General features: G+C 41.8%; 1 protein-coding gene across 3 annotated transcripts in view; it reads left to right on the top strand.

Moving 5' to 3' along the window:
- Positions 1 to 24: 24 nt before the first annotated feature.
- FAM114A1 (family with sequence similarity 114 member A1) overlaps positions 25 to 18,752 on the top strand; it is a 60,107-nt gene continuing 41,379 nt past the window's right edge. For 2 of the 3 annotated variants that reach the window (XM_060148350.1, XM_060148348.1), the window contains exons 1-3: positions 25 to 92; positions 659 to 810; positions 8,562 to 8,917. In XM_060148350.1, coding sequence (XP_060004333.1) covers positions 8,570 to 8,917 — 348 coding nt within the window. In that variant the 5' untranslated portion in view covers positions 25 to 92; positions 659 to 810; positions 8,562 to 8,569. The remainder of the gene's footprint in view (positions 93 to 658; positions 811 to 8,561; positions 8,918 to 18,752) is intronic. The other variant, XM_060148349.1, reaches the window with a different exon arrangement.

The raw sequence follows: 18,752 nt of genomic DNA, 5'->3' as shown, positions 1-18,752 counted from the left end.
GGCCCGCCCTCAGGCCGCGTCCCCGCCAGCCCTGCCGACGTGGCGGGGCGGGACCCGGCGGGCGCTCCCGCGCGCACTCGGCCGCCTGAGCGGTAAGAGCCCTGGGTAACTCTCGCCGTCATCCCCTTCCCCGGGCGGGCAGATGGGGGGGGGTGGGGGTGGATGCGGGGACAGCCGCCGCGGGGTGGTGGGGAGACCCTGCCGTCGCTGCTTGTCCTGTTCCCGGAGTCGGCAGGGGCTTGGCACGGGGCGCAGGACCCGGAGGACCGGCCTTGGGTGAGGGTCCCGGGCGGCGCGAGCGTTGCGGCCGAGGGCCCTGCGTGGGTGCGGGCGTGTGAGTGTGTGTGTGTGAGTGTGTGTCGCTCCGGGTCCACGCTCATGCACACACCCACACGCCCGCACTCTGGCTCTGCCCCCTCGGCCGGCGAGAACCTCTGCGGAGCCTGTCTTGTGCTCCCGAAGTATCCGGTCCAGCACCATGCAAGTCGGAAAAAGTTTCCCCAAGGTCCTAGGTTCGACTGAGAGGTAGGCTGCGGGGTCTCCGCAGCGGGGGACACAGAGGAAGCAAGTCCCATCCCGGGGTTCGCTGCCCTTGGCCTCGGAAAACAGAGCTCAGGCCTTGACCTCCCACCCAAGCTCATCATCTCTCCCCCTGCAGACGCCGGCCGTGTTGGCTCTTCCACCCCAGCCAACACTCTAAGCCAGCAGCACCTCCATTCACAGCTCCCAGGTTGAGTCCTACTCCCTACGCCAGCTCCCCAGCCCCCCAACCTGCCCACCCAGTTGGCTCATCTTCTTCCCTGGAATCTGGTGAGTATTTCCAGCCATCTCAGATCAGGCGCCTAAACTTCACTGCCCTTTCCTAGAGTAGGAGACCTCTCTGTATCATCTTAAGAGTGATCTCTGTCCTACCGATCCTATCAATTCCCATCCTAAACACGGAGAGAGTCAGGCAGGTAGCTTTTTAAAATCAATGTCTCTTGAACTCCAGAAGACCTCAGCCAACCTGAGGAAACGGAGAATGAGGCAAGCTTACTCCTCAGAGGCCTCTCTCTGCTTTCTTTTCCGCCTAGTGCTCCTTTCCTACCTCACCCATATCCATTCCCTGCTCTCTCCTTCCTTTCTCCATCAAAACCTGAGCTCAGGAAAGACTGATAAACTCCTTACATCATAAGCTTTAAGCAAAAGAAGGAAACTTTCAGGGTGGAATTTGAGGCTCCACGGAGCCAGTCCAGAAGGAATTTGAGGGTAGGAAGGGACCTTGCTGAATCTCAGGGATTCAGACCATATAAGCAGCCATTTATTTATAAGACCAGGCTTACAGGACTGAGATGGTGAAGAGATCTTCTGGGTACTCTGGGATCTCGATACAGGGAGGCCTTGGTGAGCTATGAATTACTCTCATCTGCCTCTCCACAGGGGTTGTCGTCACTCCTGTTTTCCAGAAGATTCTCTGTAATGTTTCTGTAGGACTTTATACTCCACAAGCTTCAATTAAAGCAGGATTCAGTTTGAAAAAAATAATAATAAGACCAGGCTTATATGGAACGTTGTTTCTTTTTAATCAATATCAAACAATATATTTCAGTTCAGTAAATATTAGAGGATCCAAAGCCAAACTATGTGCTTGTTGGTCACAGTTCTGGAGGAGAGAATGACAGAGAAATAAATATTCCTTATAAATGCCATAGAAGTCCATGCAAGGTATCATGAAAAACACGGAAGAGAGAGTAATTCATTCTTTGGAAGGAGTGGGACAAATTCAGGAAAATTTCAAAGTAAACAGTGACATTACACATTGAGAAACAAATAGGAACTTGCCAGGCAGTTGGAGACAGGGCATCCTGGGCAGAGAAACCAGCATAAGCAAAGGTGGGGATGTTTATGAGCTGTGCCGGCAGTGATGGAGCATCTGGTGAGGGAAGAGTGTCGGGTGTGTTGAGAGTTACAGAAGCGGATAGAGAGATTGGAGCTGGATTGTGCGGGGCCATGGATGCCATGCAAAGGTGTTTAAACCTAATGGTTTTTAAACAGGGGAGCAGGTAGGTCCTCTCCGTGTTTCATAAAATTACCTGGCAGACACGTGGAGGCCAGACGGGAGGAAAAAGAGACTGGGCTCTGGGCACGTGTACTTGTCAAGCACCGTAGAAACTCTTGCAACCTGGTTAAGAGCCTGTCATCCACAGTTTTTGTTCCTGGTCTTTCACTTACTGGCACTTTTTGAAATTGGGAGCAGTGATTTCACACAGGGTATGGTATTACCAAATTCTTATTTTGCCAAGTGAGATCATTAAAAAAAAATCCATGCACTACACCACTATTTCGTAAAATGAAAGACATTTTAATACCAGGAAAAGCACGAAGGCTAAACTTGCAAGATGAAGGCAGTGCTTTACATTTAATAAATTTAGATTGATGAAAAACTCGCTATCTTGTCCTCATTTTCCTCTGTCATCATGGACTGGTTCCAGTCCTGCAGTCTGGTGTTGGGGAACAAAGTATCCAGATCATTTTGTCCAGCCTTACTCTACGTAGGAGGGAGTGAGGAACAACAACAAGAATGAGCTGTACGCCCACAGAGGGATGGTGGGACCAGAGCATGGCTCTTTGCGCCTCAGCGTCCATCCCTCCCATCCCTCGCTATTCCTCCATATCGCTCTTGGTCCAGCCACACAGCATCTGTTCTGAATATCTAGATTCATTCTTGGGCATTTGCACGTACTCTTATCCCATCATGCCTGAATAACTATCAAAGCCGCTATCAAGGTTCTCCCATGTATGAGATCAGTCTTGTTCAGGCACATCTTTCCCTGCTTTGATGTGCTGTTTTGCATCATCACTTAACCATTTCATGTTAGATGCAATAGTTTCCTGGGCCTTCACTGACCAGGAATAAAATGAAAACAGATTATTTGTTTTCTGAAGGATAGTAACCATGTCTTCCATTTTAAACTTATTTTTGGAGCTATGATGTTGCTGCTCCAATACCTAGCATAGTTCTGGGAGCATTCTAGGTGATGAATGAATTTACTCATGAAAAACTAACTTATTCCCAGCCCATAAAGGCTTCTTTATATGCCACTCTTCCTCTCCTTGGAATCTACTGAAGAAGACTCCTTGTTTCTGTGGGTTGAGGCTCCCTAGCATCAAAGCCACAGGACATGGCTGCAGTGATCAACATTCCAAACCATAAATCAGGAGATTTTAAGTCTGACTGCTTCTGGGGCATCCAGGCAGAGATGGGGGCTGTCCCAGGAAAGAGAATGTATCACAGCTGTGGTCCTTCTGGACACCAACAGTCACTGCATAGAAACAGCTGTGTCTTTAGAACACACAATTTCTAATGGCTTCAGACAAAAGGGCACCGTCTTAAAAATGATTACATGTCTCCTGTCATAATAACATCCAGAGTAGACAAAGGTCTACCAGGACAAAAAAGGTTTGGGAGGGGATTCTTTTTTGGTTTTGGTTTAGGGAAAATGTGGACCTGTAACAGGCAGAAGTTCATGTACAATTAGAAGTTAAAGTAGGGCTGAATATTATGGTGACCATTTTCATTATTTGAACAGATGTAAAAATATAGTCTTTCTGAAATTTATAAGTTGTCTATAAATATTTCCTAACAGTATTGGTTCAGCACCTGATAGATGGACTTTGGGCGTGTTTCTGAAGGAATGGCTTCATGTTGTTGCTTGAATACAGAGCAGCTGCAGGGAAGAGAGGTTTTGTTCGATAATTTTTCCACAATTGAGGTGAGCTGACTTAGGGCAGTTTGGCCATCAGAGATGGATGAGGGCTGTAGGGCTCCTCTGTGCAACATCCCTACCAAGACTGATTTTGTACTCTGAATCCACCTCTCAGATGGAGTTCTGCCTCACACTCACATGTATATTAGCGACCAGGCTCAGTTATGTAGCTTGTTCTTGTAGGTTGATGAAGTCCTAGCTCTCTTTGCTTTTAGGACTGCTCTGGTGGCAGGACTCAGCTAACCTTCTAATCAGGCTTTGATGTTCTCCTGCAATTAGCAGAAGAACTAGAAAAACTCTACTGCAAAGTTCAATAGCTGCTGGACTGAATATAATCTTCTGCCCTGGAAATGGAAGAGCTGAAAGCACTTGTGCATAACTTCTTGCCAATCCACTTTAAGCACTATTTCCATTTTATCAGTGAAAAATGCTTTTAATACCCCTTAGGATAAGTAGTACCCCCTGATAAATAGCGATCAGAGAGAGGGATAATTGAACCCTCTCAAAAGGTGAACACTTCATTACAGAATCTGAAATGCTAAGTAAGTAAAGACCCTGGAGAGTATATTCCTGAATAGGGCGCTTCAAATGTTAACCAGCCACCCTCAGGGCATAAAATACAGCTAACTCACATAGATGTCACATGGTATGTGCTGAAATATTTTAGCACTGGGAACAGTATCACAACAATTGAGGGTGAAGCAGATACAACAAAGTGTTTATAATGCTTTTTATTCACCCATGAATGTTTATCATAACCAGGTTTATTCTCATGTTCCTGCTTATAGAGAAGTGAAATAGCTTAGAACTTCTTAATAATCCAGATTAATAAGGATTTTCAAATTATCTTACAAAGAAATTAAGATATCAGACAGTGCCTATGACCAGCTGTTGATGAACAGAAAAATGGGAATATAAGTGATGTCCAATATGGACCCATTCCCCTTATGGTTGTGCCCCTAGGACCCAGGCGGGGTTAGGGCAAATTAGGACAGAGAACTCTAGGCCATGGCCGTCAAGCAATGTCCTAGACCATGGGTTAGCAAACATTTTCTATAAACGGCCCGCTAATAAATATTTTAGGCTTTGCAATTTTGTGGGCCATATGGTCTCTGTTGCAGCTATTCAACTCCGCTGGTGTACTAGAGAAGCCATAGACAGTACATAAACAAATGAGCATGTCTGTGTTCCAATAAAATTTTATTTACGAAAACAGAGGGAAGGCAAATTTAGCCAGCAGGCTGTAGTTTGGCAGTGCCTCTCCTAGGCCAGTCCTGACTCAAGGTTTTCATAAAGATTTTTTAAGTTTCCATGTGATGATAGCTTTTCAAGTACCCTCCCTCAATCTCATCCCCCTCCCATGAACCACAGTAACTACTCCTTTTCTGTACAGTGGCCTTTTTCACTCTTTACTATTTCATCTAGGCATTGACCATACTCATTGACAGACCATATCCAACCTTGCATATCTGAAATTTAATATCCCACCTAAAAGGAAATATGCATTATTTGCCTTTCCCATCTGTAGACTTGTTTACAGGTGTGTTATCAGAGAATTCAAGTATTTTTGTTTAAAAAGAGACATTCTAACTCAGTTATCTGGGAGGTGAAGGAACAAAGGAAAGACAATATGGGTCATTTGGAACCACTGGCTGTAAGATAACTCCTGAGTAGTAAATGGGGTAAAGACATTTTCTGCTTGCTTTCATTCCAAATTACACTTTAATTTTAAATCTCCACAAAAATATTAATACAACTCAACACACATATTTGTTGAGCTTCCCACTATGTTCAAGAAACCATGTTAAGTGCTATATAAAATATGAAGACAAAACAAGGAAGATCCTTGTCTTCATAGAATTTACAGTATAGTAGGAAAACACTCAAACGACTGATCAAAGATGATTGTAACCCTCCAAAGTGAGACAGATGCAAAGCACTCTGGGAAGTTCAGAGGAAGAAAAGTTATATCCAGTTGGGAAGAACAAAAATAGAGGAGGCGGTTATTTTAAATGGGCCTTAAATATGTTAAAACAACATACTGAACCAACAGCCACCTGAGGTTCTTTTGTGAATGTCAGGCATTTTTCACATACTTATGTTGTCTCACTTAAGGATTTGCAAGGGCATCGTGGGAGGTAAACCTAGTGGGATCAGAGCACAGAGGTCCTTGGATGGCAGCTGAAGGATGTAGCTTCATCTCAATAGGAAGTGGGAAGCCCCTGAGGATGTCTGAGCAGGAGGTGATGTAATTAAAGCAGTGAGGTAAAGGGTGGGGAAGGATGGGGAAGTGAAAGCGAGAACAGTGGAGAGTTGAACCCAATATTGAAATCATCAACATGAATCAAATTGAGGACCTGATTGAAGGTGATGGCAGGGAAACTAGAAGTAAAAGAAAGGATATGGATTCTGAATAAAGAGCCTCTAGGATTTGAGCACTGGTTGAATGTAAGAGAAGAGGCAAGTGGCATTGCAGATAGGGCTCCGACGTGGCTCAATCTCAAAGTCAGACGTGGGTTCAGATCTCAAATCTGCCACTGTTCCTTAAAGTGTGACCTCTGAGCATCAGTTGCCTCATCTGTAAAATGAAGCTCGTCGTAACTAACTCACAGGAGATAGCACATTTAAAGAGCTTGGATTTAATAGGCACTCAGTAAATGATAGCTATTGATATTATATATTCTTGAGAAAGTGAAGGTTTGGTCAATGACAGCTCTGAGATTTTAAGCCTGGGTTATTGGAGAAATCTAGGTGCCATTAAAAGAAACACAAAGGTCAAAGTGAAGATCTAGAATTAATGGCAAGACAAGGTTTCCTTTGGGACAGAAAGAGATGTTCAGCTGACGATTAGAACTGCTTATCCAATGGTAGAATTTTTTCTATGGCAGTGTATTGAGATATAATTCATACATAACAAAGTTCACATACTCTTTTTAAATGTGCAGTTCAGTGGTTTTTAACATGTTCACAGAATTGTACAGCCATTACCACTATCTAGTTTTAGGACATTTTCATCACCCACAAAAGAAATCTATACCCATTAGCAGCCATTACTCATTTCCCCTCCCTTCAGCCCCTAGAAGCCACTAATTTACTTTCTGTCTCTATAGAATGGAGGTAGATATTTGAGAGTCACAACATAGAAGTGTGTAAAACTGTGAGAAAGGAATGTGATTCACCAAGGGAGAGAATGTAACAAGAGAAAAGAAAATAGCTAGACAACTTTAGGGAATGGCTATTTGAGGGGACAAGAGGGTTGGCATAGGCACGTGAGTTCTAAGTCTGTGCCATCATGTGGCCAGTATGTTAAATGGCTTCCCATATACTGTGGTTTTAACAGTGACCAGAGATTTGACCAACTGGTAAACACTGAGGTCAACAAAAATACCCACTGATTTTCCTGAGACTTGGCTTCCTGTATAGTGAGAACACTGTGTCTTTATTTTAGACTAAGAAAATTATCATCTTGAATAAGCCTTCTAGATATGTGTTATCCAGTAAGATAGCCACTAGCCACACATACCTGTGTAAATTTAAGTTTACATTATTTAAGATTAATTTTTTTTTTTGGCTGCACCACATAGCTTGTGGGATCTTAGTTCCCCAACCAGGGATCGAACCCAGGCCCACAGCCCTGAAAGCGCCAAGTCCTAACCACTGGACTACCAGGGAATTCCCTAAAATTAAAATTAAAACTTAGTTCCTCAGTTGCCCTAGCCACATTTTAAGTGCCCAAAAGCCACAGGTGACTGTTAGCTACCATATTGGCCAGTGCAGATACAGAACATTTTCATCATCACTGGAAGTTCTGTTGAACTGCACAGTTCGATATGATAGCAATAACTTGCAAGCTTCATAAAGAGTTTTCTGCTTCGTAGGTTATTTTGTAATGGCTACATTCCTTATTTGGCTTAATATTGGCTTCTTTTTTTTCTGTTTCATCCTTGTGTTTTTCCATCTAAACTATTGTCCAAATATAGCCCGGGCCTTCATGGGCTGGTACCCAACAAGGCACACTTATGTGTATGTATGTCTCTCTCAATTTGAATTTCAGACCACATTGCAAAGCCAAATGTCAAATATTTTTTATAAGCTCTCAGGTATTTTCCATGCTTATTCTCATTATGGCTAAAAATATAATTAATAAAGTCATATTAAATAAGTACTTTCACAGATACAGATAATAGTCTTAGTTCCCATATGCATATTTATTTCTTCATGCCAAGTAAGAGAGCCATGAAAGTTTAAAGAGAGCACGGTTGGCTTGTATTAGTTTTTTATTGCTGTTGTAACAAAGTACAACCAACATAGTGGTTTATAATAATACACATGTATTCTCTTATAGTTCTGGAGTCTCTGAGGGGAGAATGGTTTCCTTGACTTTTTCAGCTTCTAGTGGCCACCAGTGTACCTTGGCTTGTGGCCCCTTCCTTCATCTTCAGAATGCATCACTCCAATCTCTGCTTCTATCATCACATCACCTTTTCCTCTTTGTAGTCAAATCTCTCTCTGCCTCTCTCTGATAAGGACACTTGTGATTTCATTTAGGGCTCACCCAGATAATCCAAGCTTCTTAATTTAATCATATCTTCAAAGTCCTTTTGGCCATATAAGGTAACATTCACAGCTTCCAAGGATTATGACATGGATATTTTGGGGGGCCATTATTCAGCATACCCCAAGGTTACATAAACTTTCTTCTTGGTAGAAGAAAGGTTACCCCCACCAGATTTAACTTAATTATTCAGGGCTTTGAATTAACGTTTAACAATTCGGATTAAAGCATAAGATGTTTGTTTGTAATCATGTTGACAGATATTAAAATGTCTGATGATGGCGACGATACCTTAGCCACTGGAGACAAAGCAGAAATCACCAACATGCCCAATAGTGATACCTTACCCAAAGATGCAGAAGCGCACTGTGATTCAGCTTCGATTTCAAATGAGCTAACGCCAGCTGACCCCAGAGGAGATGTACATGAAAATGCGGCTGTTCAGGGTGCAGAGACTGCTGACACTGGACTCACTGAGCAGCCCAAAGACCCCGGTCCCATGGAGCACCCCCGCAATGGAGAAGTGACTGAGGATACCCTTGTTGAATGCATTGACTCCGTCAACCTCGAGGCAGAACTTGGATCTGAAATACTCCTGAAAGAGCAGAGTAATCCGGTAGGAGTGGTTCACTTGACTCAGTTCAAACTAAGTTCTTACTGATACTACCATGGCCATAGATTTGTGCCAGGCTCTTTGGGTAGGGATTAGAAGTTCAGTATATACTGTGACATTACCTCTGTCGTCAAAGATGTGTTGTGTGGTGAGAAAAGGCATATATGAGAGTAATTGGTCATTATAATATTTGCATTTTGATAATTGTTTTATTATTAATAATAACAATCACCAATTATTGGGCACATCCTGTGTGCCAGGCACTCTGCTAGCTACTCTATATGTTATGTAATTCACTCTATACAACAGTTCTTTGAGGTTCTAAGCTGGATATTATTGACCTCAAGTTATAGATGAGGCAACCAGGCTCAGAGATATTAAGCAACCCAGTAAGATTAAGCTACTCAGTAGTATATGGAAGATATTGTAATATTGAACGTAATGAGTCCAAATTATTAATGAACCTGATTCCACCCTAAATAAGTCAATGTTTCTTTAACATCACTCAAATTTTAATACATATTTACAAATCTACTGTGAAGATCTTAAACATTCAGATTACTCATTTATTATCACATACCACCGTCCAGGGGACCAGAGGCAGAACACGTTCATGCTTCCCTTCAGTGCCTGCACCTGTCTCTCTGGGAGATAAGACAGACCAGTGTCTCCCAGGTGGTACCTGGTTCCACATCAGTATGACCATCAAGCTGGGTTTTCCTGACACCTTCCCCTCCATCCATGTGGGGACTGGAAAGGGTGGGGAGGCCCTGTCCTCCAATCCTCCCTTCTAGAAGGATGCTACGGTATAGGGGAAATGAAAGTCTTCCCTCTGCCAGGCCCAGCCCTGCTCTCCTGGAGTGTACCACACAGATCACCGCCTTGAGGTGACTCTGCTCCAAGCAGTGAGGGACGGGAATGAAGCAGGGGGTCGGGGGGCCTGGGTTTTCATCCTCCATCTATCGTTAACTTTGTTAGTTTGAGCAAGACACCTAATTTCTCTGTGCTTCAGTTTTTCCTCTGTAAAATGAGGACTTTGCACACGAAGACCACGAGGTATCCTTCCAACTAATGTTTTGTGATTCTTTTATTCAGAATCAAGCTTCTTAGCCACAGTTTCCTCAAAGCGACTCTTAGAATTATTCTAAGATGAGATGAGCTTCCTCAGGGAAGAGGGGGGTTCCCATCACTGGAGATGTTTAAACAAAAGCAAACAATCATTCTGCAGGAACGTCATGGAAGGCATTTGAGGACCAGATGGGAGTTTGGATCAGATATGTAAACATACGTGTAAAATTTTGTTTACAAGTTCCATGATATCACAGACCCTTTAAAGCCATCCATGGACCCCCCCTGAGGGAACTCCTAGACCAGAGGGTCTCGACCCTAGCTGAACATTTCAACCACTGAGAGAGCTTTAAGAAATAATGATGTCAGGATGTATATTAGCCTGAATTCTCAGAGAAACAGAACCAATAGGATATACCCTATTCTTGTATTTACCTATATGCCTGACTCTGGAACCTGGGTTCCCTCCATGCTGTCTTTCTATTGGGGGACCATTGGTTCCCAATTGTTATTGTAAGTGCTACTATTGATACATATTAAGACACTATGTCTTAGCCACACCATTTTGACCGAAGACGACTTAAAGAAACTACAAAAGCTCCACTGATTCAAAATACGTGAGCTCATGAAGGCTAGATTATACATTCCAATTTCAGACTTCTGAAAGTTATAACAAGATTGCCAATAAAGATAGCACAAAAAAATTCAGTATGCTCCTACACATCCATCTTCCTAAATTTTGAGCAAATCGAATGAATCCTGCTCTTGCAAGCACTTTATAAACCTCCTTAGTGCTACAGGGAGAGAGCCAACTGGCAGACAGATACTCCCCTCCTCTCCCAGCACCACTGATAGCTTTCAAGGACTTTGAAAAGGTGAGCATTTCCTCATAATGAAGCATCACAAAAGTACCTGGATGGAAATACAAATATTGGCCACAGAGTTGGGGCCATGGCTCTGCATGTGTGTGTGTGGCATTGCATCAGGAGCTCAGATAGAAATGGGGTGTAGGAGGAATTCTTGTGAGTATCTTGGTTCTAAGAAGGCAGAAAGCTGATATGGGTGGCTGGAAGGGCCTTGAAGGGAAGGGATATATCTCTTTCACCCAGGTTCCATTTAAACCCTTCTAAATAGGTACAAATATAGTCTCCTTTAAATAATTACCAGAAAAGGGGGTTCTGCTATCTCTCGTGGCAGCCTATCCTTGTATCTTAGGTTAATATAGAAGAATTCGGTTTTGTGCTTCGTCTTCAAGCATTGTTCGTTTGCTGTTTTATTTGCTGTTTGTTGGACACTGATAAGAAGTCCTTTTGCAGTGATGAAAACAACCACTTTTCTGTTGATCCAGCAGATAATGAATTCTACAAAAAATCTTCAATGAAAAGCTCATTTACAAGTTGGCTGTTTGGATCTTGGACACAGATCCCCTGAGGGATGTCAAGTCCTATAGGTGTAGTCAAGCTCCAAAACCTATCTGATTCCAGGTGTATCTGAGCCTAAAAGAATCTCATCACCTTTAAAAAACGTTTCTAAGGGGAAATGCCTGCTTAAAAAAAACCTGGCAGAATAGTCTTTGAAGAAGTAAACTTATATAATCTAGGACACACTAGATTTTGTGATAATGGGTTTAAATGTATATATTTTTCTATAAGTGGTCTGAGTTCCCTTAAAATCCACATTATTAGCTTCACCTTTGCCTGAGCCAGCATGCGGGCCATAACTTGGCAGGTAGGGCGGTGTGACAAGGAGGGGGCCTGGGGCCAGCGGTTCTGCCAGCTACTCAGCTGGCACCTCTACCTTGAAGGATCACGCCGTTCACAGTTGATGCACTCAGAGAAGCTATTTCTGTCTTTAGGGCCCCTTTCTCATCCATTCTGATGTACAGTCTCAGAAGCCATTGAGTTAAGGCTTCCTTCAGGACTCCACTCTACAACATCCATAAGAGATGGTCCCCAGCCTCACTTGAACTTCGAAGGTTGTACTAGATCCTTTAAGGCCTCACCCAGCCTCAGGATACATGAATTATGCCCCAGAATCTGAGTAGTACAACTATCTTCAGGATGCCTACCATCTAGATGGGTAAGGCAGTGTTGCATAAAAGCAACTATAGCATGTCTTATAGTACTAGATAGGACAGGCACAAGGTAGCCTTAGAGCACTCAAATCAATCTTAAGGAGTCAGTGAAGTCCTCAGCTTCCATTCAGAGATGTTTGTCTTGAGTGCTAGCCTGGAGCGACATTTATTCCCAGAGATCTTGTGGGACCTTATTATATACTAGTCTATCAGCCCCTAAAAGATCTAATCTAGAAAAAATTTCTCTAAATTCTTAGCACCAAGAAATATTTCCCAGAGTAAAAAAAATTTCATCCCTACTGTCCTACACCAGTGCATAAGACCAATTATGAAGAAGGTAAAGAACGCAATGTTACAACTAAAAGTACTCTCAAAGGAAAACATAGACTACCACTCAATAGTTCTGTCCCTGGAAAAGGAAAAGCAGGGTGTTTAAGGGCAATAAAATTGCTATCAACAGAGACAAAGATGAGAGAACATAGGCCAAGACATGCTGATGATAGATTTTTGCCTCTTAAATGAGGGAGTAGAGTTTGCTCCAATTCTGTTGGAGTTTTTCTCCTTTTAAGCCTCTCTCCATCATGGCACCTGATTTTTGACTTGGGCAACCAGGTGGATGCTGTTGCCTTATGGCTATATTGGGCAGTGCGTCCTAAATCTGGTGGTATATTAGAATTACCTGGGAAGCTTGTTAGAAATTCAGATTCTCAGGGTAGAAACCCTGAGAGATTCTTTTTTAAAAATTTATTTACTTTATTTATTTTTGGCAGCGTTGTGTCTTCGTTGCTGTGCACGGGCTTTCTCTAGTTGCGGTGAGCGGGAGCTACTCTTCATAGTGGTGTGTGGGCTTCTCATTGCGGTGGCTTCTCTTGTTGCAGAGCACGGGCTCTAGAGCGCAGGCTTAGTAGCTGTGGTGCACGGGCTTAGTTGCTCCACGGCATGTGGGATCTTCCCGGACCAGGGCAGGAACCCGTGTCCCCTGCATTGGCAGGCGGATTCTTAACCACTGTGCCACCAGGGAAGCCTGCTGAGAGATTTTCGTTTTGTTTTGTTTTTTGTTTTTGCGGTACACGGGCCTCTCACCATTGTGGCCTCTCCCGTTGCGGAGCACAGGCTCCGGCCGCACAGGCTCCGGCCACACAGGCTCAGCGGCCACGGCCCATGGGCCCAGCCGCTCTGCGACATGCGGGATCCTCCCGGACCGGGGCACGAACCCGTGTCCCCTGCATCGGCAGGCGGACTCTCAACCACTGCGCCACCAGGGAAGCCCGAGAGATTCTTATTCAAAAGATCACAGTAGAAGCCAAGACTCTGTATTTTTAATAAGTTCCCCCAGATAATACTCTTGCAGTCAGTCTATGGACCCGTGTTTGGGAACCACTAATACGGGAATCGTGTACAATTGAGAAGATGGTGAGTTCCATATTGAACATGAGATGAGACATCCAAGTGAAGATATTTTGTGGGCAGTTGGTTATAGTGGTCTGGAGCCCAGGGGATAGAGATTTGGAGGCCAGCAGCAACTGGATGTTATTTAAGTAATGGGAGTGGGTAAGATTGCCCAGGTGTTATACATAAATAAAGCACAGAGGCCAAGGACCTGGCCCTGAAGTCTCCTGTCTCTAAGCCACTTTGGTCATGGACCGCTCTTTGATAAGTTGTGATTGCCAGCAAAGTTCATTCTATAAATGAAATCCAATCTCAAATCACATTATACTACACTGATGTTTTAAAATTAAACATTAATTAACAAGAAAGTTAAAGATAGCTTGTGAGAACTCATGTAGGCTTGAGAATGTGCCATTGTTTTGGACTTTTAGGTGCTTTGACCACTACCCTGTGTGAAAGGTGCATTCAACACAAATGTCTAGAATTCTAGGGGCAGGAGTTTCTTCCCTTATACCTGGCATCAGAAACCAGAATTCTCCAGAGTTCAGAGATGGATAGAAGATCATTTAGTACAGGGAAAAACCCTTTCTTGCACCCTATTCATGTAAAGGTAGGAAGAGGCTCTAAAATATATTTAACCATCTACAAGTGTTTAATACCTTTAATTTCACCATCGAGAACCCCTTTCAGATATTTAAAATGCTAGTCAACAGTCCACCATGTTTACCAGTTAAAGCCCATTTCTGTAATTCAGTATGCTAATTAGCAAAGCATCATACGTTAATACAGATGCAAATAATAGAAGTGTTCATTATAGCTGCCTTTGAGGTATGGCTTTCCGGATTAGGATGCCAGCTGACCACCTGGACTGTGTGTATTTTATTGGAATGCAGTTGGGTTGTATCTTAATCTAAGGAGATTCCATAATATCACAATATGCATGTGGAAACTTTCTAAAGTAAACTGAAATCATCATAATAAGGGATGGACAAAAAAAGCAAGAGTCAAAAGATAGGTCATGAAAGCCATGAGAATAGTCTTTTAAGAATTGAAAAGTGCTTAAGCTTCTGATGCTACTGAGAGGTCAAGAAATAAAATGACTAAAATGAGTCCATGCCTTTGACAATGAGGAAGCCATTGTGATCTTGGTGAGAATGGTTTCATGAAATAGTGACCATGGGAGAGTCACCATGGTGGGTAGAGGAGTGGAGGGGGTGGATACAGAAGGCAGGCATCTTTTTTAAGAGTTGAAGAAGAAAGAAGGACATGGAGCAGAAGCCACAGAAGTTCGAAAGAAACATTTCGTCATCGTGATTTTCATTTGCTGGTTGTAAGATGGAGGAATCGTGCACATCATTAAATGTGGGAAGCAGCCAGAGAGAAAGGTTGAAAAACCAGGAAAAAAGGGAGAACCAACCTTCCCAGGCCCAGAGGAGTTCAGATGGAGGTGATAATTACAACTAAGAGGAAGATATCATTTCCGTTATGATAGAAGGGGAGGAAGTAATTGTGACTGGGGATGCAGTAAAGTTAGATTTGTATTGAGATAGGTTTTTGGTGTAGGCTAGTCTGTGTTTTGTCCATAAGAAAAAGCTACTCAGACTTTTAATTTGGTTTAAACAATTAGTGTTCAATATATTAAGGTTACAGATTCACAATGTCAATTTTCCCTAGTATTTACATTCATCTCACAAATCTTACTGTATTTAGAAGCCTAACATAATTGAACAGTCACTTTCAAGGGGCTTTTGATTAATGCTTGGTCCTTTTTGCCAACTTAAACACTGTCAAATATTTTTAAACTACATCTATAAACTTAATATACTTTTTAAGTACCTCATTTATCTACTTAAACAAAATCTTGCTGAGTACTTAAAAATTGTTGTAAATCTTAAATTTATAGAGTAGACTAAACAACCCCTTAGGTGGCATAACATTATGCATAAACTTAGGAAGATTTCAACTTAAAAATCAGAAGTCTAGTAATTCAATTATTCATTTTAAATTGATTTTCAAAAAATTGTCACTCTAATCAGTCAAATTCCTTAAACATCAGTAGTATAGAAAAGACCAAATATGCACAAAATGATTAATAGCATATTTCATGCTTTAAACCTTTCCATATTTGATGTTAAATCTTCCTAGAGTTGAGTGATGCATACTCACCAAGGAAGAAGATTACCTGGGAATAACTGAGGCCATTTTCAAGCAAATATTTCGACAGAGCTGCAGGCCTCCAGAGTAATTTACATCCTCCCAAATGTCACACTGGGCCCTTTTTAGAACAGCTGTGTCACAAATTACAAAACTTAAAAAGGCTTTGGTCTCATAACTCCTACTGTCCACATCCCAAGACCAAAGTTATACACAGTATCTGATTCTTGATCTACCCAAGGAAATAGGACAACCAGGTTGGTCTTTATCCTTTAAGAGAGGTACATATATCTTCTATCTAAATGCTAAAGGCCTTTGAATTTGATGGAATTCTAAGATTTGTGCATATTTTTCTATCTAATGATACCTTTGAACTTGATAGCCTAAAAATAAATAAATGTCTTTTATATTTAAAGAACTTCGAACTTGATAGAATCTTGCACTCTTTCATGTTCTTAGGACCACACAACAGTTATAGATGTTTAAATGATCTCCAGTTGAGTTTTGAAGATCCCTCTTGATCAAACCAAGTCTGATTTGCTGTTACAATATGCGGTCACTCTTCTGTGAGTTTATGAGGAAGGGACAGGAAGTTGAGAGAGTTCTTATCTGATGGCTTCTGTTTTCTCTGTAAATTAGGATGTGAAGTTCTCTGGTAAAGGAGGTGGGGGTTACATGGGTGAGGGTGAGAAAAAAGCTTTAAAATATCCATATATGAAAATGGGAGATCTGAGTAGATCCATGCTGCCTAATTTGTAATCTCATAAGCATGTGACATTAAAGCTATTTAAAGTGGAGACAATACTCAAGATGAGATATATTTATAATTCATGTCAAACATTTAGTTTTTGTGGTTTTATATTAAATGTGCACATTTAGTTATTTGAGGATTTGCCATTGATAACAAATATTCTTTTTAGCTGATCAGGAAGTCACAGCTCAATGTCAAAGGAGCTTTATTAATAAAGCAATTGAAGTAGTCACACTGCAAAAAGTTCTAGACTCATTTAACATTAATTTCCATTTGCTAGTCAATTACCAGCTGTCACGGCATATTACGTATTGTAAATTTGAGTCAGAAGCTGTCACCCCTAAGTGTATTAACTCTCCCTAATCACATAGGTAGAGATTGGTCCCATGAAAGAACTATATTAATCACCAACTTACGTATGTCTTCATGATGGTATAAAATGGCCACTGGCTTCATTGCTGAAGTGAAGTAAATCAATGTAGACACCAAAAATGAAAGCAGACTGTCATGAATCTTGAGTATTTCCATTCATGTTAACAAGCTTCTCATTGTTTCCAAACAGAAAAATAATGTCAGCCAACTTTCAAAACTTTTTGCTTCTTAGTGTTAAAAATGTAGTTACTTATTATTATTACTAGTTAATATTTCTGGAGTATTTATTATGTGCTAGGCACTATGCTTACAGCTTTAAGCGAATTATTTCTTTTAACTTTCACAATAACCCTGTGAGGTTATTGGTTCTTATACTTATGGTTGCATTTTTGTAATGAGTCAGTGACAGCTAAAAGACTTGAGTAACTAACATGTCCAAGTGGCAGAGCCTGGAGTCAAACCCAAGCAATTTAATTCCATAACCTTTACTCTTGACCAGTAGTCTATGCTCATGGATGATGTTTGATATTTATGAGGTGAATCGCTTAGGAATGCATTTGGGTGCAAGTAACTAAAACCCAACATATATTAGCTTACAAAATAGCAATTAATTTTTTCTCACTTAACAGAAAGAATGGAGATATGCAACAACTCACATTTGTTTAGTAGCTTAGCAGTACCAGGACCAGTGACTCTGTGATTCCCTGGCCTTTCCCTCATGGCAGCAAAAATGGCTGCTTCAGTTTCAAGCATCAGGTCCACATTCAGGGCAGGAAAAAAGGAGAGGGGAGAGTCGGCACCAGACAAAACTGTGTATTTTATCATGAAAGCAAAACCTTTCCCATTTATATCTCACTTGTCAAAACTGTTTCACATGGCCACCCTTATCTGCAAGAGTGGAAGATAAGAGTGGAAGACTGCACGCAGAAGGAAGTTGGGGATGATGATGGACCAGCCTTGAGTCAAAAGTTATAGAATCTAGAAACTCTGTAGGAATTTTTCATTTCCTTCTTAACTTCTTCCTTTCTTTTCTTGGAGTGAAAGAGCTGTTATTCTTCATCTCCTAATGTGTTCTTGCCTCATTTTCTATAATGCATTCCTGGATATTAAGGGAAAGCTGTGGTTCCACTGAGTCAGGATGCATTGGTTGCAAGTAACAGAAACTAAGCACACCTAAGAAAATGGATGAATTTCAGTCATTTATTTAACAACTAAATTTATTAAGCACTCATTATACGCCATGAATTCTATGCTCTGTGGACATAACAGTGAACAAAACATTAAAAGAGAGAGAAACACTGTGCTGGAATCTCATAAAACCCAAAAGTAGGAATGCGGTAGGGCCTTGAAGAGGGACAGGAAGCAGAGGCTGAGAAGCTCTCTGGAATCCAAACAGTTTCTCTGAGCGTATCTCAGAGAAGATTCTGTTCACTATGCTTTCTCTTAACTCTTAGTCTGCATGGTGGGTAGAATATGGTCACCCCACATTGTCTGAGTTTTTATCTTCTATTCAAGCTGAACCAGAATCTCTCAGTCCCAATCAAAATACCTAGGAAAAAGAATTTGAATCAAGTGAGCCCAGGGACAGTGAGAGATATAGTTACAGGGGTCATTGTGAGTGGAGTGGACACCTTGAAAGTTGTCTACCTCAAAAGGCTTCCTGTTGCTATTCGCCATCTCCAAGCTTCTTGATGCTTTTCTAGACACTTTGCCTACTACCATCCATGCCAAAGCTCCCTCCTACCACCCCAGATTTTTGAAAGTTAACCCTACCTTGAAGAGCACATTATTTTAGTTCTGTAAAAATTGCATGAGTCAAGGTTGTTTTGGAGTTTTAACAAATCACTGTGTACCCTAAAATACTAAATCTCTCCCTCTCCTCCACAGCCCTATCCCTGTCTTCCAGATAATGGGAGATTTGGGTCTTAGTTGACATCAAATTCCCTTCTCACCTCAAGCTAAGCCCTCAGAAGCCGACACCACTACAAACCAATTTGGTTCCAAAGTACACATTGCAATGTAGGCTGGTA

Source organism: Lagenorhynchus albirostris, chromosome 4 (genome assembly GCF_949774975.1).
Source record: "Lagenorhynchus albirostris chromosome 4, mLagAlb1.1, whole genome shotgun sequence".
NCBI classification, from domain to species: Eukaryota; Metazoa; Chordata; class Mammalia; order Artiodactyla; family Delphinidae; genus Lagenorhynchus; species Lagenorhynchus albirostris.
Note: the sequence above shows the minus strand (reverse complement) of the source record. Positions and strands in the feature narration are given on the sequence as shown.